Genomic DNA, 13,912 nt, shown 5'->3' with positions numbered 1-13,912 from the left:
CAAATATTTGTTTAAAAACCAGCTGATTTTTTTGAGTGTTTTGGAGATCCCAATGTAATTCAAAGAAAGATCATAACAATATTTTTTCAAGGAATTTCTCTGCTTGATGAATGAGAGTCTGTGTACAACCTAGAAGAAAGGTAATGGTTAGAAATGTTTGAAAGAATTTATTTGCCCAGCATTTCTCTTAGCTTTGGTTTTATACACACAAAGAATTCAGGGTTTTTTTAGAGCCAAAGACTGATACTCATTGAACTTGTGTATTTTATACCACATCAGAAGAAGAACTATGACCGAGTCATGAAAGCATTGGACAGTATCACTTCCATCAGAGAAATGACACAGGTAAATTTAAAAATATTTACCTAACTTAATCAGTTTCTAGAACTTGAAAGATGTTTGTATTGCCTGCTTATGATGGGTTTGGAAGTCAATAGTATCAACTGTCTCCTATATAAGTGTAATAATATTGAAATGTTTATTCAAAATAAGAAACCTATCCCTCATGCCAGTTAAATAAAAGTAATGAAGTAGAACTCAGATATTTTGAAGTTTAAATAAAAGATAATAGAAGAATGAGACATTGTAATGAGGTGATCACCAGCTGCTGAATTTCTGGACATATCAAAGCCAGAGACCTTCCAAAGCAAAAGAAATTGATCTTGTGTCAGTGTTCTGAATGTTATTCCAAATTACATGATATATATTTCCATTTTAGCAAAATTCTCAATCAGTTAAGTATAGTTGGGGACTTGGAAGGTTGGGTTTCTAGGGTTTCCTGTCATATTATTTCTTATGGCATATTTGATGGTCATATTTCTGTTTGTTTTTATTCTCCTTTCCCAAGCAACCCAGCTGATTATAATTTGTTGTTTAAATCTCTTCCATATATCTTGCTTTTCCAACTGCTATGTAAATGTATCCTCACAACGGTTTTCAATCTCGCTCTGTGTGCTCATTCACAAAATACTTTGGGATTCTTGAGTGAAGAATGTGGAGAGGAATAAAATAAATTGAAAATTGAAATTCACATTTTTTTTGTTATTTTTTTTAACATCTTGTAAAAATTTAAAAAATTGGGTGTTTCTGTCATTGCTTATTATGCCTTTTAAAGATAAAAAATAGTTACCATTCTGGGTTTTTTAAATGTTAAAACAATTCCTGGACTAATGAGTTTATCCTTGGACTAATGAGTTTTAAAGGGATGCTTTGCATTGTGATTGAAATCAAGAGTGGTTTTCAAAGAAATTGCGATTTGATATATTGTATTTATACCTTGAAATAGTTAAAAATACTGAAGTGGATTATTTTGGGTTTCTTTGAGAGACTTAATTTTGTGAAGTTCCAGTCCAATTTTTTAATCAAGAGCCACACAAAAATAGATGTCTTCTGCTGTTCTCCCTGAGATCACCAATGTTTTCTATAATATAGTCATTTTGATGCTAATTATATGCTTATTATCTTACTCCAGGGAAAATAGTTGCTATATTAATTCTTGTTGTCAAAACACATTTATAACTCTACTATGCTGTATATCAGTAAAACTGCAATTGAAAGCAAATAATGAGTCCCATGCATTCATTTTAATAGATGAAATCATGGGCAATGTAACATACAAAATTCAACCTAGAAATAACATAATTACTCTTTTCTAGGCACCTTACTTGGAAATAAAGAAGCAGATGGATAAACAAGACCCGCTTGCACATCCTCTTCTGCAATGGTATAAAGTTGATTCACATGAGATAATAATTATTAAAGTATCGTTTGTAATGAATAATCACTTAACCAATGTAATGTCGTATAAGGTCAGCCTAATAATTAACATCGGTACTTTCAACTGCAGCTATTCTGGACTGTTTCTGGACTTCATCTGGGTCCTCTGATCTCATTTTCTAGTTAAGGTTTGGCCTACTTCCATCTGATAGATTTAGAGGCTTGCAGCTGGGTGCTTTGTGCTTGCCATTCATAACACATTTTTAAGAAGTTAGGTTTGGTTACCACGTCTAATACATCTGTTTCTTATTTTAGGGTTATTTCTAGTAATAGATCACATATTGTGAAGCTACCAGTGAATAGGGTAAGTGTCTGTGGGTTTTCTTACTATTTTCTGATTTTTATGGCTTGTATTAGCATCTTAGGTGGGAGTATACTAGTGAAACACAGGTGCCTGCATTCAAACTGATTGCATGGACTTTAATAGAGAACGCAGTTTCAGGTCATGATTTGTAGAAATATGTGAATATCTGAAATAGGTCAAGGGAAAAATGTTCATAAAAAACCTATTTGAGGTGAGTAGCTCAAATTCAGATGTCTACCTTGTAATCTGAGATTGAGAGAAATATCAATTTTTTTTGTTACCATATGGAATATTATATGCAGAATTGTACAAAAAGCTGTGCACACTAAAATGATGCAGTAAGAGAGCCACATATAATCCCTGATTAAGGGTGTAGTAATATGCAACCTTCCAAATAACATTAATTCAAAGATAGCTCTGACCAGAATACTAAGATGAAATTGTTCAGTTTCATTACTAGAGCCATTTTAAATTGAAATCTAGTTTCAAAAATTTCTGTTATGTTTCATAAACTGAAAGTAATTTTTACTGTTTGATTTCAGCTTTAAACTGTGGAAGTGAGACCAGTTTCAACTTAGTTCATGTAGTTATTGTGATACAGTTGTGTATTGTGTGGAAAAGCACGATACCTTAAGGATTGCCATCAGAGAACTGCAGTACTTTCATGTTAATCAACTTCTCTTCACATGTGCACTCTTATATTTTACAGCAACTGAAGTTTATGCACACTCCCCACCAGTTCCTTCTTCTCAGCAGTCCACCAGCCAAAGAATCCAATTTCCGAGCTGCTAAAAATCTCTACGGAAGTACCTTTGCATTTCAGTGAGTACATATATTCATAATAACCAAAGGTTACTGAAATGCCATGCTATTTTTTGCGTCTGGCATTTGAGGTTTGCAGCTGTGAATCCACTGTTTTAAAGGATTTCTGATGTAATTTTGCATTTTACACTGTGAATTATACCGCTTTCTTTTTCATTTTATTCAGTGGTTCACACATTGAAAATTGGCATTCCATCCTGAGGAACGGTTTAGTTGTTGCTTCCAATACGAGGCTGCAGGTAAATAGACAAAATGGATTTTAGCTAACCTAGATTTTAGCAGGCTGGTAACATACTAGCTTTGGCAAGTTCTTAGGGGGTTTAATTCTGGTAGCCAAATAGCTGGAAAAATGGATGATTTCAAATACCATCTTGTTTCCTGGAAAAAGTACTTTTCTGATGCAATTAAGATGAAGTAATGTGTCTGCTAAAACGTCGAGAAAATCCCTTTGTGGGAATCGGTGTTTCAGTTTTATGTTGCAGAGCAGCACCTCCAGGAGGCTTCACTCGGTACTGCTTAAGAGCAGTTGCAAGTGAAAGTCAGAGCTGCCTAAACTGTCTCCGTGTAACAGGATCCAGAAACATGCTAGAGTTCTAGGAACTGGGCTTGCAGCACTCTCTCTGAGTCTTTGATTTCTTTGGGAATAGAAGCATGAAATGCGCTGGCCAGGAGGGATCTAGTGCAGACTTCTCAGACTGAATCATCAGGAGACCACTATTGCAGAGCAAAGTAGGCACTACAGAAGGACTGGAAGCTATAATGCAGAGTATTTTAGCATTGTGGTTTTGGCAGCTCTCCCCAGAGCTGAGTCCATGTACCTTGGCGTATCTGGTCATGTGAAGAAACACTCTTTGTAGGCGTCCTTCGTAGTAATGCTAGATTTAAAAACAAAACCCACAATTTTATATATAAATCTTAAGTAAAATTTTGTTTGGGCATCTGTTTTTTTTTTGTTTGGACATGGTTTCCAAGATCTATCTATCTATATCTATCTATCTATCTATCTATCTATCTATCTATCTATCTATCTATCTATTTTAGTTTTATACTGAGGACATGATTTTTTAAAAGACTTCTTTGAACACTGTTATTTACCTGTCAATAAACCTGTGAGCAAATGCATTATGACCTATTCCTGTAATTATTACTATTTTGTTCAGGTAACCAAATTAATGCTAAGTAATCCCTCTGCTCTTTTTCAGCTCCATGGTGCAATGTTTGGAAGTGGAATCTACCTTAGTCCATTGTCAAGCATATCATTTGGTTACTCAGGTGATATTTATAAATCACTCTAAAGTTGGAGAAATATAGGGGTGTATCTTATTCTACTAGCTGTTTCTAAACAGCTTCACTGTTTAAAACATTGTATTCAATTTAATCTTTGTCAACCATGATTTGATTTATTCAAAAAAGAGAAAATCTTTTTTTTTTAATATATAAATAACAAGAAATTTGAAAATTCCCTTGTTAAATACTGTCCTTATTTTTGCTTAGAATTCTCAAACTGTGCTGGAAGTAAATATTAGCTAATACTGAACGCTGTATGTAGTAGAGCAGGTCTTGATAATTCAGCTAAAATCCAACTTGTGATTTTTAATAATACCTGCCTAAGTCCATCTAGCTTTACGTATGAATTCATAGTCTTTCACAACTTGATCTGACAAAACAAGTATTGATCAATAGACATGTTCAATACTGTATATTTAGGAGTATTCCCAAGTATCACCATATTAGGATTACATAGAAAGTACAGTTCAGCATGTTTGTTTTAGCCTGAGGAGAAGGAATATCATTTGTCCCGCTAGTGAATCCTAAAGTGAGTTGTGCAGAGTTTCCATGTAAGAGTTAAATAATAAAAAAAACCCACTAAAAACAAGACACACAGATGTGATGTGTACATTGAGAAATTGAAGGTATTTTAAAACATGGTGACTTTCTTCGTTAGGTATGGGGTATTTGCATTTCTTGAAAGTGCAGGTTTATAGTGTCTTGTGTGTTCTTATGCCTGTAGATGATTCTGAGAGTTTTAGCTATTCTTTCTGATACTCAGTGTTTCTAGGTCATGTTTTAGGAGCTCAACTTTTGGAGCTACTATTTGAGGAACTTCAACATCAGTTAACTCTAGATGCACTTTTAGCTTTTCAGAGATTACAGGAGTATGAAGGCTTCTTAGGTCTCACTAAATGTACTGGTTGAAGTATCATTATCTAACAAAATGTTTTTCCTTTTGGACAATACTGCTTTGTCAACTTCAATGTGTTATTGCTCCCCTCTCTTCCTGTCTTGGCCCCTTCCATCCTGTATCCTCCAGAAAGGAGGCTTGTGTTCCACTGACGTATGTAATCCTTGATGCCAATACAGAACATAAAGGAGTCCTACACATTCTGTTCCTTCAAAGAGTTAGACTTCCACATAATTCAGTCATATTTGCAAAATGCCAAATAATTGAAGTATTCAAGGTCAGGTTAGATGGGGCTCAGAGCAGCCAGGTCTAGTGGAAGGTGTCCTTACCCATGGCAGTGGGTTGGAACAAGATGATCTTTAATGTCCCTTCCAGCTAAAACCATTCCACTATTCAGTGAAATACAGGACGCTGAAAACTCAAGGAAGCCCATAGGATCATGCAAAACAGGAATTTCTTATAAACCAACATGAGGAATATGAATGAGGTCTAAGGGACAAATGTAGATGTTTCAATTTCTGAGATGGAATTGGATCAAATGTGACTGACAATTTAATATTTTATGTGTAGATAAAAGGATCAAACTAAGGTAGATTTCAAAACTTAAATTGCTTATTCATACAAATTAATTAAATTTTTAATAAAATTCCATAAAGTGCTAAAGATGGATATCTAAAGTTCTTTCTCTTGTGATTTTTGCCTTCCCACCCACAGTAAATCAGACTTTTATTTCAGCCTGATTAGGGTCAAGTAGACTGGGGACATGCTGACCTACAACCCTGTTAAGCTGCCACATATGAATATTCCTGATCTGAATTCAGTGGCATTTAAGCTCAGGTTTATCATCTACTTAATGCTAACTTGACTTTGATAAGGTCTTTTCAATACAACCAGAGGTACCTGTAATTTACAGGAATTATATTGTGATATTATGTGGCAGAGCTTTTCGAGTGCCATGCAGAAGAGTGGGATTCGCACTGTGCTACCTCTTCCATTCTCAGACTTAACTCTGCTTTTTATGGTATTTATATGCCAGAGTATCTTACATGATTTTAATATTCCTAGGGATGAACAAGAAGCAGCAGAAGGTGTCAGCTAAAGATGAACCAGCTTCAGGCAGTAAGGGTGGTAATACATCACAGGTATGGTACAGCAACCATCTCTGGAAGATTTGTGGGATTTATTATTGGGAGCTAAGTAACTGAAAGGGAGGTAATATTTCCTTTGTGCAAGTTACCAGTGTTATTGCATTGAATGAAATCAACAACTTCAGAGACTGCAAATATCAAATACAGCCCAACTGCTCTAGTAAAAATTTAGGGAACATAGTGCAGATCTTGTGCTGCTCTTTTCCAAGCAGAATAATTTAGGAAGAGAGTAAAGATGAAATACAGGTTTCATTATGACCTCTAGCAACCCCTTGCCTTCTGATTTTTAGACTTCCACAACAATAATGCAAAAGAACTTGAGAATGGTTATTGCTGAGAAATGAGCAGCATTTAATTTATAGCAAGTAATTTATTTTTTTTCCCCAAATTTTACGTACTGAACCATTAAAATTCTGCTGTATCTAAAGCAGACTCAGAGCATCTGTGCATAGGGCTAAATTTCAAGAAAGAAATATTACATCTGTCTCTATGATTAGCATATAGAGATTACAGAATAATCTGTCTTTGCAGATAGATTGGTATGTCCCAGTAGAAACTCTCAGAAGTAGGAAGGCAAATAAAATAAAAGGGTGGTGACCAAAGAATTAGTTACTGAATTCACCTTTCTTTTCCTTTTCTTTTCTGATATCAATTTGTTTATCAGTAACACTGATATTTCTGATAATATCTTTAATTTTGTAACAATTAGGGATTTTTGGATATTATTTTTCTGGATAAAGGAGTTCAAATTTCTCCTGCAATAATGCTAATAAGTAATAGGGTTTTTTAAAATAAATTCTATTACATTTAGAAATAAGATAGAGACATTATAGAAAGATTGCCTCTACTTTTGTTCATTAATAAACCACTAAAAATAGCAGCTGTCTCCTTTGTTGCTTTTTTGACTTTGTTTGTTTTACTGCACTAATTCTATTTTCTCGCTTTTTTACATCTCAGTCACAGAAGAAAGGACAGCAGTCACAATTTTTGCAAAGCCGTAACTTAAAATGCATAGCCTTATGTGAAGGTAAGCTGAAAGCCCTTGTGAAGCTGTTTCAGTCATGGCCACAGGATGCACAGGTTACAGGGTGCAGATCAGTGGGAGCTTTAGTTGCTTGTTTAGGTGAGAAACTACTGGTAGGTGTAGGAGTACGTGCTCAGCAGCTGACCTTAATGCTTAAGTAAGAACATCACCCCTCTTTGAACAGAACCTGTAGCAAATATGGAATTGTCATGGAATATCATATACATACAGTGACTGATCATCTGTTCTGTGTTTCAAATATGATCCTCTTCCTGAGCCATCAAGAAGACCAATGTCCTTTATTTGAAGCACTGACTTCTTGCAAACCCTTGACAAATGCCATAAACATATAAAAGTCAGAAAAAAGCCACCTTTCATATAGGAAATATATGCCAAATAATTTTTCTCTGTCAAGCATACTGATCATCTGGCAACCATTATGTTCTCTTTGTTTTCTTCGTAAATTTATGGAAGTTAAAATCTAATGCTTGCAAACAGTCATTCTTGAATTGGCTATTCTTTTAATAAGTAGTGAAACCTCAGCAGGTTTTGAGAACAGATTGTGACATTTCAATAAGAAATGCACCTGTAGTTAAGAACTAGTCTTAAAAATTATATTAAACCGATTTGGTCATCATTTGGACTATTTCTTTGTTTTAAAAACTGAAAACTAAGACAGAAGGTATAAAATGTGTTACTTCAAAATAGAAGCTTTCAGTTGTATATGACTAAGGATCTGTCAGTCAACATGAAAATGCAATTTGAACTTTACAGAAAAATACAGAAATTTCATTCTAAAACTTCAATAAGGAAAAAAATTAATTACTTGGCCTTAAATGCCTGAATTTTTAAATTTAAATTACATCTTTCACAAGGACATTTTTATCCATGTTCTTTCCTTGCACTTATTAATGAATTACCAATATTACAAGAGTGAATTTTAAATATTTGGTGAAATACATTTTGCAGCTTTCATATTCACTTCATTTCTCTGTGTAGAGAACGTAGTTTAGGGGAGATGATTAATATAATTAATCTTTACATAAAGATTTTATGTAAAATTATTTACAAGAAACACTTGTTAAAAATTGTAATTCATGAAATAAATAGTATCAAAACTGAATATGCATGTAGTTACCTTAGTGTTAGAATAAAATAGACCAGACTATTTCAGTTGTGAGCAACCTACAACTGTCACCCAGGTCCAATCCTGACAAGTTCAGGGTTGCCCAAACATTAAGGCATGTCATTAAGAGCATTATTTAAATGCCTCTTAAACACTGACAGGTTAGGCACACCAATCACTCGGTAGGAAGACTGTTCCAGGGTTTGACTAGCTGACCCCTGCCAGCAGCCAAGCCGTACACAGGCCACTCACTCACTTTTCCCCAGCAAGGCTGAGAGAAAGGGTAGAAGCCAGAAAGGCAGTGGGTTGAGATAAAGACAACTTAATAGGGAAAGCAAGAGACCTGCGCGCAAGCAAAGCAAGACAAATTTACTGCTTCCAATGGGCAGGCAGCTGTTCAGCCATCTCCAAGAGAGCCCAGCCCATGTAGTTACTTGGGAAAACCAACACCATCACTCCCAACGTACCCTCCTCTCCTCCTTCCTTCCCCTACTTCATATACTGCACATGATGCCACATGGTCTGCAATATCCCTTTGGTCAGCTGGGGTCACCTGTCCTGGCTGTGTCTCCTCCCAACCTCCCATGAATCACCAGCTTTCTTGGAGCATGGCAGTATGAGAATCAGAAAAGGCTTTGGCTGGCTCTGTGTGAGCCCTGCTCAGCAATAACAAAAACATCTCTATATTATCAACACTGTGTTCAGTACAAATCAAAAAATGCCCCATGCCATTCAGCGAGAAGAAAATTCTCTACCCCAGTCTAACTCAGCATACCACCCTCTCAGTTAAGAAATGCTTCGAAATGTCCAGTCTAAACCTCCTGCAGCACAGCTTTGAATCATTCCCACACATCCTGTGGCTGCTTAGCAGGGAGAGGTGCTCAGCACCTCCCTGTGCCCTTCTCCTCCTCAGGAAGCTGCAGAGTGGTGAGGTCACCCTCAACCTCCTTTTCTCCAAACTAGACAAGCCAAATTCCTCCATTAGTCTCTAGGACATGTTTCTCAGCCCTCCCACCAGCTCAGGACACACTGAAGGACCTTCCCATCCTCCTCCATCTGCAGGGCCCAGCAGGGACCAGGCTGAAGCCACCCCAAGGCTGAGCCCAGCGGGACCATCCCCTCTCTGGGCCGGGTGTGCCGTGCTCGGTGCTCTGGGATGGGGTTTGTGCTCGGTGCTCTGGGATGGGGTTTGTGCTCGGTGCTTTGGGATGGGGTTTGTGCTCAGTGCTCTGGGATGGGGTTTGTGCTCGGTGCTCTGGGATGGGGTTTGTGCTCCGTGCTCTGGGATGGGGTTTGTGCTCCGTGCTCTGGGATGGGGTTTGTGATTGTGCTCGGTGCTCTGGGATGGGGTTTGTGCTCCATGCTCTGGGATGGGGTTTGTGCTCGGTGCTCTGGGATGGGGTTTGTGCTCGGTGCTCTGGGATGGGGTTTGTGCTCGGTGCTCTGGGATGGGGTTTGTGCTCGGTGCTCTGGGATGGGGTTTGTGCTCGGTGCTCTGGGATGGGGTTTGTGATTGTGCTCAGTGCTCTGGAATGGGGTTTGTGCTCGGTGCTCTGGGATGGGGTTTGTGCTCGGTGCTCTGGGATGGGGTTTGTGATTGTGCTCGGTGCTCTGGGATGGGGTTTGTCCTCGGGGCTGCCCAGGCACTGCTGAGCCACACTGAGCCCAGCACCAGCCAGTCCCACCTCCCTCTGCAGCTGTCCAGCCACTCCTCTCCCACTTTACCCCTGTGCCTGGTGTTGCTCCATCCCAGGTGCAGAATACAGCACCTGGACTTGTTGAATTTCACCCCATTTAAGATTGCCCCATGCTCCAACCTATCTAAATCCCTCTGCAAAGGCCTCTTGTCCCTCAAAAGAATCCACAGCACCTCCCAGTCTGGATCATCACCAAATTTGCTACTGGTGCATTTACCTGCTGCATCCCGATGGTGGAAAAACACACAGAACAGAGCTGCCCTGGAATGGAGCCCTGAGGAACACCACTGGTGTGACCAGTCACCAGCCAGATGCTGCCCCATTCACTACAACCCTTTGGGTTCAGTCCCTCAGCCAGTGCTTCACCCACCATACCATGAACCTGCTCATCCCACAGCTGGACAACTTGTCCAGAAGGATGCTCTTCAAATGCATATAGTTAGATATCTTCAAATGCAGATTGATGGTATAGCTTCTATGTAGCAATAAAAAGCTTTCTTTCCTGTGTTGTCCTCATTGTGCTGGTAAACAACCTATCATCAAATACATAGAGTAAGTTTTGGCAAGGTTTTTGAATGTCTTGAGTCATAATTGCTACTTGTTTTAAGTATTTGGTAATATTGCACATCCGAAATTCACCACATAGTAGTTTCAGGCTTTGTCTTAAGCATCTTGGTTTTGGATCAGCCATCACCAAACACAAATATCTGTTCTAAATGCTGACTGGATGTCTCAGACCCTCCTTAACAGTCCTATGGCTTTTTAACTTCAGTTTTTAATAAATGCATTTTTTAATTCCATTTAACAATTTGCATACATCAAGCATCTGTGTTTTCAGAAAAGTGTGTTTTGGAAACAAGAATTAAGTTCATCTTCCTTTTCATACTAGCATCCAACTCAAAATCTGCGCTGCAGTACAGACATGTAGAGGAAATCTGCACATTCCTGAAAGACTATTTAAAATGTATAAAACCCAGAATCTTATAAAGCAGTGTTTTCCAGGCATGTTTCATCACTATGAAATTTATTCTTTCTCCAATAGTGATAACCTCACCTGATCTGCACAAACATGGGGAGATATGGGTAGTTCCCAACACGGATCACGTGTGTACAAGATTTTTCTTTGTGTGAGTACAAAGCTTCTCTTAAACATTCAGCTTCATACTAGATCTTTCTCTTATGTTTCTTATGTTCCAGTAGTTGTAATTAAAGTAGATAAAAGAAATTTCTTCCTAATTCTGTTTATTATTCCTGCATTTTTTATCTTTCACTGTACTTACTTGTGCTAGAAATGTATGGATAAGCTAGTGTCAAAGGTTTAGTAGATGTCTTGTTTTAGTACAAATGAACAGAGAATTCATAATTTTTCCTATTCAATGGCATTACTTCATGTTACAGTAAGTCTGTCCATGTATTGTGAGACATAATTTCTATTTGGCTGTATGTATTTAAGCTGAGGAATTCATTGAAGGCTTCCTGTCTGTGCTTGTGAGCATTTCTCTTTCACATAACACTTCTCCCCTTTGGGTCCTAGTGGCTTACTCAGCCTCAGGGCTTCAGTGAGAATGGCAGCCTTACTACCTGCCACTCTCCAGAATTTAGGATCTGCATAGAAAGATGAAGCACAGCAGAGCACTTCAGTAGAAAAATGTTAACATATGGAATAAGCACTTGGAGAACGAGAGTTTTTGATGTTTCTACATAGATTAATAAAACACTAATATGATATTATTTTCTGTACCTTTTTTTTTTTTTTTAGTTATGAAGATGGTCAAGTGGGTGATACAAGTATAAATACACAGGAACCAAACATTCACAAAGAGATTCTTCGAGTCATTGGCAATCAAACTGCTACTGGTTAAAAGGACCACTCTTATTTAATTGATGTGAAGCCTTCCTCAGTCTCAAAGCTGGATTTTGAACTGAAGAAGATGCAAAAAACTAATTTATTATTACTACACTAAGCAAATTAACCATTTGAATACTTACTGTTTTCTTACTTAGTATTTCGTATCTCATCAAAATACCTGAGATGGTATCAATTAGCAACTGCAGGGGTGCAAAGTCTATTATTATACTAAAACAATTAATAATTAAACAGGCATTTGGGTTGCTCACAATAAACAGACATTAAAAAGGACTTTTGTGCTCATATTTTTATACTAAGCTTCAATTGGAAGTTTTAGTACTGTATACTGATATTTTAAATTTAGAATGAATTACAAGTAAGAGAGAAGATTTTATAGCGGAGCACCTGTATTATACAGGATACTTTGCAATAAGTAAAATATTCTCGTATTAAAACACAATAAAAGGTTGTCTGGAACATGTAAAATTGAAGAGAATGGTTACCTGCAGCTATCTTTGATTCTTTTTATTTTACACAAATGCAGTTAGCATTTAAACTCAAAGGTGAAACAACAATGCATTTTTTATTTACTGGGTGAAACAAAGCAAAATGAATGTGATGGTATATATTTAGCTTTCTTTATCTTCTCTGAAACACTGTCTTACCCATTAAGCAGCTCAGTTGCATTTTTTAATTATACAAGCCTAGGAAACACCTGGAAAACCTAAAGCTGTTAATTTCCTTTTTAGAATTTTTGTTTTTATATACTAGATTTTACAATTTCATTAGATCAACAAGGTTTTTTAATGTTTGCATCTTAACTTCAGTGAAACTGCTCTGTGATGAAATTTATCCACATATTTTAAAGTATGTGCTGAGTTAAGGCTTTTACATGGTTGAGTTGATTGTTGGTGCACCAGAAAATATATACAAATGCAAAATTCTCCTGATTTTGTCTTGGTAAAATAGTTTTATTAATTAATTTCTAAGCTATAAGAAATCGATTTAAATATCTCTGTCTTTTAAATTAACAACTGTTTTTTCCAAGTGAGTAGGATGGCAACACAGATAGAGAAGGGTCCAGTCTCCAAGACAAAAAGCATACCCTGTGCCCTGCTGAATGCCCTTGGCAGCCCTCATGGTGGCTATCCTGAAGCATCAACCACACCATTGAATATGGAGAGCAATTCAGCTTACCCATCTGTGCAACTACTACAAGCCACCTCAGAAAGCAAAAATAGACTGAAACCTCTCTTATGTTACTTTCATAATAAAGATACTAAAGCACCAAATAACAGCACAACAGAGCACAGGTGTGTTTGTTTCTTTTAAACTGAACTGAATTAGGTATGCTGTAATGGGTGGTTCCTTCTTTCTAGTTCATGCTACACTCCTGTGTTACTTGCTGCAGTTGACGTGCCCTACAAGTAAAACAGTGGTATTTGGCCTAGGAGCATATACCTGGAGCTGTATTTTAGCATTCTACACTTAGTTACTTTAGTTTTAGTTTTTCTAGGCTCATATCCAAACTTGTAAAGCAAATTCTGTTTGCATATACCCGTTTTGCTTTTAGTTCCATTGACTTGCACCCTTATTTGGTGGACCTCTAAATTAGAAAAGCGCTACTCCCTTGTCTTTCATGTTGGGACACAGGTTAACTTCCTGAAACAAAGAGGTTTCCTGAAATTTGTCTGGCTACATAAGGACTGCCATAGGTTGTGTGACTGCTAAAAGTCAAAATAATTCAGAAGTGGAGCTGAAACCTTGGCATGACCATCTCTGTGTAATGGTCCTGCCATATGTTTCTGAATCACTCTGTTTTGCCTGACAAAAAGAAATTGGAAGCAATCCACAAAGATGTTCTATGATTATTTGCTGGGCTGATAGTCCACCACTCTGGGATGCCTCTTACAAAAAAACTAGGAGGAAAGAGACATGACCATGAGTGAACTGGAGAAGCCAAGTAAACAATCATCTTCCCCAT

General features: G+C 37.3%; 1 protein-coding gene across 2 annotated transcripts in view; it reads left to right on the top strand.

Annotated features, from left to right (window-relative positions):
* Positions 1-13,219, top strand: part of PARP8 (poly(ADP-ribose) polymerase family member 8) — a 120,311-nt gene extending 107,092 nt beyond the window's left edge. For both annotated transcript variants that reach the window (XM_058828075.1, XM_058828073.1), the window contains 10 exons: positions 280-345; positions 1,656-1,723; positions 2,032-2,080; positions 2,790-2,902; positions 3,069-3,141; positions 4,105-4,174; positions 6,150-6,226; positions 7,190-7,259; positions 11,122-11,206; positions 11,839-13,219. In XM_058828075.1, coding sequence (XP_058684058.1) covers positions 280-345; positions 1,656-1,723; positions 2,032-2,080; positions 2,790-2,902; positions 3,069-3,141; positions 4,105-4,174; positions 6,150-6,226; positions 7,190-7,259; positions 11,122-11,206; positions 11,839-11,941 — 774 coding nt within the window. In that variant the 3' untranslated portion in view covers positions 11,942-13,219. The remainder of the gene's footprint in view (positions 1-279; positions 346-1,655; positions 1,724-2,031; positions 2,081-2,789; positions 2,903-3,068; positions 3,142-4,104; positions 4,175-6,149; positions 6,227-7,189; positions 7,260-11,121; positions 11,207-11,838) is intronic.
* Positions 13,220-13,912: the final 693 nt, after the last annotated feature.

Source organism: Poecile atricapillus, chromosome Z (assembly GCF_030490865.1).
Source record: "Poecile atricapillus isolate bPoeAtr1 chromosome Z, bPoeAtr1.hap1, whole genome shotgun sequence".
NCBI classification, from domain to species: Eukaryota; Metazoa; Chordata; class Aves; order Passeriformes; family Paridae; genus Poecile; species Poecile atricapillus.
The sequence above is the reverse complement of the archived record's forward strand: the minus strand, read 5'-3'. Positions and strand labels throughout refer to the sequence as shown.